Genomic DNA, 9,861 nt, shown 5'->3' with positions numbered 1-9,861 from the left:
AATCAAACATGGCATTGTGTTGTGCACTGGAGAAATGTTTTTAGTGCTTTTAAGTCAAACACACTTATGATTTTTTTTTTTAATGAGAATTGGCTGAACACTATGAATTATAAATTTAGGCTTTAAACATTTATTCTGTTAACTGGTTAAAATGAGAGCAGTTAGAGCAAATACAGTTATAATCGCTTTAGAGCACATTTATTATTCTAGTATTCTAAGAAACTGAGAAAACTAAAGACAAAAATGTGTTTTAGCTGGTGTGTGTGCAGTACAAATTCTGTACTTACAGAAAAGAGGTCACCATTGCTCTGATTGCTTAAAGAAAAATTGGGATGATGTTTGATTAAATGACTGAGAGAAATAAGTAACATTTCAGAATTTATGCAGTTAGGATGAAGAATTTATTGTATATACAGTTAAGCAACGCTACTGTAGATGTACTTCCTCTTTAAAGAAAATTAATACAATAATCAAAATACTTCTAGCGTGGAAACTACAATACAGACTGAAACTTGACTAAACCAGAAATTAGTTATTTGACTTGAAAGAACGCAGAACCTGAAACAACAAATCGCAAGTTGCATCATTAACCAAGGACAGTAAAAAACTGTACAGTACAAGCAACACGTTACAATAAGTTATGACCAATAAGGCAGTCTTTCTCATTTAGGACAAAAGGGATAAAGGGAAAGGTATTAAAATCTCATAAATCCACCGTATCTCTTTTCCATCTCTGGGACCTCTTTGGAATAAGTTTCCCCATCTTCTTCTGAAGGGAGAATGGAGTCAGCGAAGCGCTTAAGAAACCCGCCATATCGTTTCTGGTAATCCAGCCACCATTCTGGCCGGCCCACTCTTCTCATGAAACCACCGTATCTCTTTTGCAGCTCTTTGGCTTCATCTTCCAATTCGGGGCTGCGCTTTATGCTTCTCATGAAGCCTCCATATCTTTTGCTGACGTCGCCATCGTTTTCATTTATCTCTCGGTAATGCCCCGCTTCAGGGTTATCCCCGGTTCCTAGAAGCTCCTTCAGCAGATCAGAGGAATTAGCAAGGGCATCATCATCCGAGTCTTTCTTCATAAACCCTCCATACCTCTTAGCCAGGAATTCTCCATTAGCTTCATCTTCCGGTTCTACCCGATAGAGCTCATCCATTTTCTTCATGAACCCCCCGTATCTTTTCATGAAGCCTCCGTACTTCTTCGCAAGCAAATGATTCTCATCCAGCTCTTTCTTGTCTCCTGGAGCAATGTTGCCATCCTCAGAAAGATCCAGCTTTGCCAGTTGCAGGAGCTCCTTGCAGGTCTCCCAGGCTTTGGCAGAAGGCAGCTTTCCTTCACATTCTAGTGTACATGCCTGAAAAACGGATGCGGTTTGCTGAGAACGATTTTATAGTAACAAGCACCTCACTGCCACCTTGTCTTAGCTTTCCTTGTTTTTAAAAGACCACGACTAAGCCTCTCTTTGTGAGTGGCTTGGCAGGACTGCTCTTTGTGAACAGCTATTTTGGTACCTGTCTGTTCTGAAGTTCTTCATATCCCTCTCTGAAGGACATGGTAGTCTCCACTCTAAGAGACAGAATACGGGACAAGATGAATCGTGGGTCCTGTATGTCAAGGCTGCCGCTATGTTTCTGTTTCAAAGGAAGCCACACTTACAGTTCTTGCACCTCCCTTATCTTGGGTGTGTTGGTATGATTATTTTTTTTATTTATTTACTACTGGGAAGCCAAAAACCAATTGTGGTTTGCTTCATACTGAAAGTGTAGAAGTGTATTCAATCTTCATAATTAAAAGTAACATTCAGAAATTTTAGGAACGAGGTTACAAGGCGTTGTCATTGCACAGAAGCCATACTGGTCAGTATCTTCAATACACTGCGTAGCTTTAAAGGCTGCATTTCTGTCTGTTATCATTAGTTTCTCTTTGTGGAACAGATCTTTCAAAAGTGTACCAATATGAATGTAGAAAACCATGCTCTCTTAGGAAGGATCAAAGTTCTGTTTTTACTAGTTTGACATATAAAGTAGTGAACATGAGAAAGAGGGAAAAAATCCCAAGCTGTGTTTCTTCTGACTGTAATGAAAAATTTTCAGGCTAAGACATAAAAAAAGTTTTCAGTGCCTGTATGCATATTTCATAACCTGTCATGTAAAGATAATAACAAATACATAATAGCTTCTACTATCTCTGTTGTGTCAGGGGAGTTTACTTCTTGTGAAGACACACTCTTCAGTTGCAAAAAAGGTGAATCTGGTGTTTTTCCTTCTTGTCCATGGTTTTCATACCACAATAATTAAAGAAGAAATCATCAATATTTTCAATAAGAGAAACACTTATTCTGCCTATGGATAATGTTTTCTAAGGATCTCAATATATTTTAAAAGTGTGAAATTAAACCCAAGCACAGTTCTCTCTAATAGCTAACTGACCAGCTCCCTACCTCTGGCCTTACCTGTCTCTTGAACCCTATTTTAGTCTGAGAAATTTGTACATGATTTTTAATATGATCACAAGAAAATTAAAGGGATTTATGTATTTTGCAACACAATAATTTAACTGGCACTACCTGCTTATTGTTGTGTATTATAGTTATGCTGTAAAGAGAACGGGATCTCACCTTCAGTCTGCCTTTGAAATTGCTCTAAATCAAAGCAAGAATAGGACTTTCCCCTTCTCAATTAATGACCCTCTACTGTCACATGAACATATGCCATCTCATAGGTGTGAATGCCCAGGTACAATGTGATAAATCTCTGTCTTAGAGATACGATGTGATAAATTCAGTTATGATGTTACTAGATGCTAGTATCTAGAAACATTTGTTTCTAAAAATTGTTTGTACATGTATAATTAAATAAGGTATGGCACATTGCTGCTTTTTCTATTCAGCTAATAAACGTTGTTACCGAATGGGACTTTGATTCTTTCTTGAATAATTACTGAAGGTGTGCAAGAGAGAGTATCAATATAGATATCCACAACATATACTCCAAAGAGCACGTATCCCTCCCTCCCTCCGAAAGAGCGAACTACCATTTTTTTCCCTAATTGACACTAAAGCTGAAGCTTGATTGAAAGCTAAGGTAAGCAAAAAAAGTATAGGGAACTGTTTTGCCAGTTATCCCAAGAATATTGCCCTTACGAACCTGCTGTGGTTAACAGTGAGTCCTTGTGCTTTTGGAGTAAGCAGAAGTAGTCAGTGATTCCTAATTCCGTCCAGTCCTTCTTTTTGTGTGCTCCCAAATAATCGATGACATCATAGGAACAAAACTTTTCAGATCATTTAGATGTGCTGAGAGCGTGATGCCTCAATACACATCTACTTGAGGTCAGGAACCGCAGGTGCCACTGGCAAAGGACTTGCCAGCCCGAGTTCCCACCTTCTTCAGGGAGGGCTGAGGGACCCCAGACTTTTCCTGACCCCGACCCTTAAATTTCAAGTTGAATTGCTTCTGTGACTATACTTTTAAATAATTCCAATATCATTAAAATTACAGATAGAAAAAAGCCTTCTGCAGTCTAGAGTTTTCTTAGCATGGTTTGTCTTGGGAGACAATGTCAAAGGGATCTCTCACAGCCATATTCCTAACGCTGTGCAGCACCGTGCAAAGCAGCAGGGCAGCGGGAGGTATTGCTACTCAAACCAGGCTTGAGCCCCACTTTTTGTGAGATTACAGGCAGAGCCGCCTCTTTTCAGCTCGACAGCCTTCCTGCCTGGAGAGATCTCATCCTGCCGGGGAGCCTGCCGCCGGGGGTCGGGACACCCCCCCCCCCCCCGTCCCGCCCCGCTTCCACCCGCCCTGCCGGGGCTGAAGTGCCCGGCAGCGACCTCTCCTTTCCCCGCAGAGCTGCCCTCTCCGGCCGGATTCCCCTTTCCCCTTACGTTTTTACTCGGCTTTTTCCTTGCTCCCCCCGGGGCTGCCCGGCGGGGGTGTCTCCCCCCCCCCAAGCCGCCGCTCGCTGACGGGCAGCTGGAGGGACGGGCGGGCTGGGGGGAAACTCCTCGGGGCGCGCTGGGTTTGTGTCAGCCCCCCCTCGCCTCGCCTCTCTCCCCAGCGCCCCGCAGCCCGCTCCTCCTTCCCCCCCCCCCGCTTCAAAAACGGGTCTTCCAAGCGACCCCGGCCGCTTCCCCCACTTATTTATTTTTGTTATTTCCCTTCTTTGCCCGTTCCCCTTTCCCTCCCTCCCAAAGTTAAGACGGGGCGGGTGCCCGGCCGAGGAGTCTCCGCGGCGCTGAAACGGCCGGGCGGCCCCCGGCCCCGCTCCCGCTTACCAGGGGGTGGATGCCGGCGCGGGGTCCCAGGCGGTAGGCGCAGGCGGCGCAGTCACGGCCGCAGTCCGCCCGCGCCCGCGGGAGCAGGCAGGTGCTGAGGGCCAGCAGCGAGCAGCCGAGTCTCAGGAGCAACGCCATGGGGCTGCAAGAAGGAGAGGTCAGCCGGCAGCCGCCTCACCCCCCCCCCCCGCTCCCACCCCCGGCACTGCCTCCCCCAGCTTCGGGGCGGGAAAAGACGGCACGAAATTGTTCGGCCGCCGCGGTTTGAAACCAAGTCCTGGGTCGCACGCAACTCCGGTAACTCACAGGGGTTTTGGAGCCGGAGTGGTTGCTTACGGTAAGCAGGCGCTTGGCAGCTGCCAAGGCAACGGACCTGCGGCCGGAGCGGGAGCGGACCCGAAAAGATTGGAGCGACCAGAAGCTCCCGTCCGGTGAAAGCGTTCGTCCCCAGACACTTTATCCCGCCCTTCCCGCAAAGCCCGCGCCTCAGGGGGACAGAATCCCCGCGGAGCGGCACGGACGGGACGGCAGCCCCTCCCGGGAAGGGTTTCCCACCGGAGCTCCCCGACTAGCCGCCCCGACGACGGGCACCAGCCCCGGCAGAGCCGCCCCCGGCCCTCCCCCGGTCCCAGCCCGCAGGCAGAGCAGTTCACTCACACACAGGCTCCCTTCGGGGCTCCCGGGAGTTGCTCGGAAGTGAGCTGCGCCTTGCTGGAGCTTCGGCGTCGGAGCCGCTATTATTTATAGCGAGGCCGAGCAGCCTCTGGAGAAAACCCGAGGGGGGGCGCGGGGGGAGGAACTCACAGCCTGCGGCCGCTGATGGCTGCAAGTGAGAGCAGCTCTGGGGGACGCCAAGCCAAGCCAAGCCAAGCCAAGCCAAGCCAAGCCAAGCCAAGCGCCCGCTGCCGGGGCCGGGCGCACCGCTGCGGAGCGGAGCGGGACCGGAGCGGGTGCGGGCGGCGGCGGCGGCACTTTATAATTAGTGAACGCGGGGAGAGTGCGGCCTCCCCCAATCGCCGTCGGGCTCCCGCTGACGCAGCACTTACGACATCCCCCCCCCCAGCGCTGCTGCCCCGCCGTCAGTGACTCCGACGGGACTTGGGATGGGGGGGTGCCCCTGCCGTCGGGGGGAGCGGGGGACCGGCACCGGGAAAGTTACCGGGGGACGTTTCCATCGGGGGCGGGCGGGGATGAGACATCGGCGTGAGTCACGCAGGGAGGGAGAGGGGCCCCTGGGCTGGCAGCAGCCCCTCGGCGGCAGCCCCGCTCCCAGGGACGACGGGCGCAGTTTTCCTGCAGAGCGTTGCACAGCACCGGGGAGCGGGGTTGGGATTGGGGGTTTTTGGGTTGTTTGGTTGGTTTTTCTTTTTGTCGCCTCGTCTTTCTGCCACCCTGCCAAAACCCCAAGCCGCTGGTGCTGAAGGTGCCGGCTGCATACCTTCTACCTCCTTCCCTGGGCCTCAGGGGTAAAACACTGTGTTTGGGGGAAGCAGGTTTTACTGGAGCGAGTGAGAAGATAAGGTTTTTGATTTGAAAATATTGGACTTTCACCAGTATGCATAGATTTGCCTGACCAGGAAAACCCGAATAGGAGGGAAACAGAGACAAAATCCCAAGCACTTCTGCAAGGTCTTCAACCGTAGCAACCGGGACATCTCACGGCTCTGCTCCGTTCGGCATCCTGGGGAACTGGCGTAGAGCGGTGACGCTGATCCCTGACACCTCTTGTTTGTAGAGAGCTCTGCCACAGCTTTGCTAAGCTGCATTTCTTTGACTGTCAGAAGCCACCTTCTATTTCCAGCCACAAATTATTTCTAGCTGGTTTATATTTATTTGTTCTTCTTTCACAGAATCATAGAGTAGTTTGGGTTGGAAGGGACCTTTAAAGATCCCCAACCCCCTTTCAGCATTGTCCTTCAGTTTAAAGAGCACTTTTTCCCTTCCTGGTGTTTTTCTGGGGTCAGATTATTCTCCCTAGTCCTGATTTTGCTGAAGTGAACAAGCTGTGCTCTTTGTCTTTCTGTCTTGAGATGGGCCCTTTTCATGTAAATGTTCTGCTCTGCATTCGCTTTACTTGGAGTTTATAATTTCTGAGCATGAGTGATGGGAACAGTACACATTATGTTGGTTGATATTTCATTAGGACATTAATGCATAATTATCTCCCTTGGAGGAGGAAGACATCTCAATTTATACCTCCTCAGATCTCACGTGCCTTTCCTAATGCTGCAGTGCATCGATGTCACACACTCGTCTAGTAACTGAGATAGAACCAGGTCTTTGTCCTTCAGAACTAACACAAAATCCAGTACTATTATTGTGTGGAAATTGCACTTTCTGCCACCTGTTAATCTTTACATCAGCTATCTGACTCAGGTTAAGGATGCTCAAATGAATGTCTGGATTTTCAGAAATACATCCATTCAAGCCAAAGACATAGCTCTTGGGTATAATCAGGGTATGTGAGAAGAGAATCAGGTTCTCTGTTTATGTAGTAATATCAGCCAGCTTTGTGAGTGAACCCTCAAGAGAAGGGGTAGACATTTTAAAAATCATCCCAGTGGGTATATTTATGTTAGCATGTGAGGGATCTGCGTTTGGAGCAATGAGCAAATTGCTGTGCCACTGAATCAGCAGGGATGCTATAAAGTTTGTTCCTAAGATGGTTAGGAAAGCACTGACTAACTCCAGAGGTGACACATTCGGTGCCTCTTTTGCTGTAAGGATGCTCTCTACAAGCAGAGCTTTTTGTGATGGACATCATCAGATTAATCCTCTGGGTCAATTACTGACCCTCAGCTCTGCCATCATTTATTGGCTTGCACTCTAATTTTCAGCATGGCGTGATGGAACAGATAGCCCAGTAGCCTCCTGATTATTCCTCCTGCAGCATACATCCCACGTCCCTGGGCTGACTGGCTCCTGCTCTCATTGTTCTGCACGAGCGTCCATGCTCAGCCTGCCCACTCAGCTATTCAGCCTGCCATGTCCTTCATCACTCTGTTTAATGTCACTTATTGTATTTGATCTGGTCGTGATGAAAACCCAGCCAGTGTCAGAATCTCACTGTGTACAGATGTGCAGATAATCCCTGTAGGTAAGATACAGACTATGACAGGAAAAGATGAAGGAAGAAGTAAGAGTTGTAGGTAAGATACAGACTATGACAGGAAAAGATGAAGGAAAGTAAGAGTAATGCATATAAAAGGAAGAGTACCACAAATAAAGGGTGTGTAAATTCTTTGTGGAAAAGAAAAAGTGAGGAGGGTTATTTTACACTGGATAAGCTTATGGCTGCTGGTGGGGACCAGGGAAGAGGAAGAGATGGAAAGAGATCAGGTGTGAAATGCACTGGTGCAAGGACACCATAAGAGACAGAGGAAAGGTACCTGTGCACAGCCAGCGCTGGGCAGAAGATACCCAGCCATGGATCCAGCTGTTGGAAGTGCTACAGATATCCCTGACTCTTTTGTTCATCTGCTTCTCCCTATCCTCTGTCATTTGAGACTTTGGCTGGTTCCTCTCTATCGCTGGTCCTCATCCTGCATCCTTACGGGGTTTGTGTGAGGGTCCCCAGGACCTGGCAGGCTGGGGAGTGGGAAGAAGGTCCCAGCCAGACTCTCATTTTACATTTTTCCCACTAGGTGTAGCAGTGCCTGCTACACGGAGTCCTCTCCATCCTCCTGAAAGATGCTAATAGTTAGAGAGAATGAGTAGTAATACAAGGAAGGAGTAATTAAGAAAATATTTCTTGAAGAGCTCACTTTTCCCAGTGTCAGCAGATAAAAACTCTGTAATTCCCAGTCTGAGTTCAGTTTTGTACAGGGAACGTATTCTTTGCAGAGAGAGAATGAAAGCAGGAGAGAATTTGGACAATTTTGACAAAATGCTACAGAGCAAAAACTACATAAGGAAAATTACTCACTGTAGGTGTGGAGGGTAATATTTCCTCAGCAATGGAGGACTGAGAAACAAAGAAATACAGAGGCATAAAAAGAAAGGGAACACTTTTTATAGCAGTAAAGATGATAACTTGTTGCTCCCTACTAACTCTGTAATAAAAATGTCCTGGTGTTGATAAAAACTTTGGCATTTATATAATCCAGAATTACCACAGACACCAACTGCTTTTTATCTGTCATCAAAATATACTAGCCAAAAGAAACCTGTTTGTATTGCAGTAGTGCTTGCAGCCCCAAGGGTTCTGTCGTCCTGTGGCTTGCCCAGACTCCCAGACTGGAGTGGAACTCCTAGACCGAGGTGAAGCCAAGATGAAATCATCTTTATTTTACTGATGGAGAACACAGTTTGAATGACTTTACAAAGTCTTGCCAAAAGTGGGCAGCCGAGCTAGAAACTAAATCTCTCTTGGATTTCACATGAGTATCTTTACTGCAGGACCAGCTTTCCTTTCCAAACTATACTCATCATGCTAATTGAGCTGCTACAAAATCATTAAATGAAGATAGATTTACGGAAATATGAAATAAACATGCTGTTAGCACCCCAAGCAACCCTTCTTGCAGCACAGAGCCTTTCTGATAGAATTGAAATGAGGAACAGGGAATGTAAAACAGCATGTCGATTATTTTCTTCATCTCAGTGCAAAAGGTCACAGCATTTCTTAAAACCAGTTGGTTGCCATTTAGCACAGACTAAATAGGCTTAATTTTTAATGGGAACATATATAACTGATATCAGAGCTGAGAAAGGCATTGCAAGTCAACTCTCCTATACCACACTTATCATCAAAGTAATTTAGAGACACAAGTTATTAGTCTATAGATACAAGGTATGCATTGCTGCTTTTTAAATATCATTATTAAATTATGGTTAATGTAAGCAGAGAGGAACTGTTATACAGAGAGATACTCAATGTATGGTTGGTATGGTATTGCCCAAAACTTACTTTTACAGGACAGAGATGTTCTAGTGCTTCCAATATCTCTGTATATCCCTTAATATACACCTAGGTATATCATTTAAGATATGAAGAAATAAGAAAGATATCAGCGATGCAGATATTTCTGATCACAGCTGCTGAAGACAATCTTGTATGAGGAACTGGAATGGTAAACTTTTCATCTCAAACAAAGCTGGGTCGTGTTAAAAACATTTTTGCCTTTGAACAAATGACACCTTTTTTAGAAGGCAAAACCACGAGCTGATCTAGTGGCGATAAGGAGATGTGTTCACTGAAAGAGCACTGACAGCTTCTGTCCCTGTCTCGTGGCTGATGCCAGGCAGCTTTCTAAGGGGGGGGAGGAAGTTTCATGCTATCCTCTCTGAGTGAAATAAGAGTGTGACATGCATTCAGTATAAGCATACAACAAATACAACGCTTGGTGCATTTGTTTACCTGCGATTGTGTCAGACAAGATAAGAACGAAGCAGAGAAGTTTCTACTGTTCTGTGGGGATACACGGACGTTCACTTGATTGCATGCTTCGCTGTTTCTCACAGGCACACGAATGTGTGCACTCAAAGATTTCTGAGATCAGGCCTGAACTGCAGTAAGTAGAATGTGCTGCAGTGTCAGTAGAACAAACTGTACAAAATCCGTATTCATTATAAAAGCATTATG

At 46.6% G+C, this 9,861-nt stretch overlaps 1 protein-coding gene across 3 annotated transcripts; it reads right to left on the bottom strand.

Moving 5' to 3' along the window:
- Positions 1–378: 378 nt before the first annotated feature.
- On the bottom strand, positions 379–5,258 carry PENK (proenkephalin). Of its 3 annotated transcripts, none has more exons than XM_075744055.1 (3): positions 4,935–5,258; positions 4,278–4,419; positions 379–1,358 (listed from the first exon to the last, which is right to left on the bottom strand). In XM_075744055.1, the coding sequence occupies exons 2-3, from the start codon at positions 4,413–4,415 to the stop codon at positions 696–698; spliced, it is 801 nt and encodes a 266-aa protein (XP_075600170.1). In that variant the 5' UTR covers positions 4,416–4,419; positions 4,935–5,258; the 3' UTR covers positions 379–695. The 3 variants fall into 3 exon arrangements, with proteins under 3 accessions (XP_075600170.1, XP_075600171.1, XP_075600172.1); XM_075744056.1 differs by having other exon boundaries at positions 4,939–5,240; XM_075744057.1 differs by having other exon boundaries at positions 5,082–5,220.
- Between the last annotated feature and the right edge of the window lie 4,603 nt (positions 5,259–9,861).

Source organism: Balearica regulorum, chromosome 2 (assembly GCF_011004875.1).
Source record: "Balearica regulorum gibbericeps isolate bBalReg1 chromosome 2, bBalReg1.pri, whole genome shotgun sequence".
Lineage (NCBI taxonomy): Eukaryota > Metazoa > Chordata > Aves > Gruiformes > Gruidae > Balearica > Balearica regulorum.
Note: the sequence above shows the minus strand (reverse complement) of the source record. Positions and strands in the feature narration are given on the sequence as shown.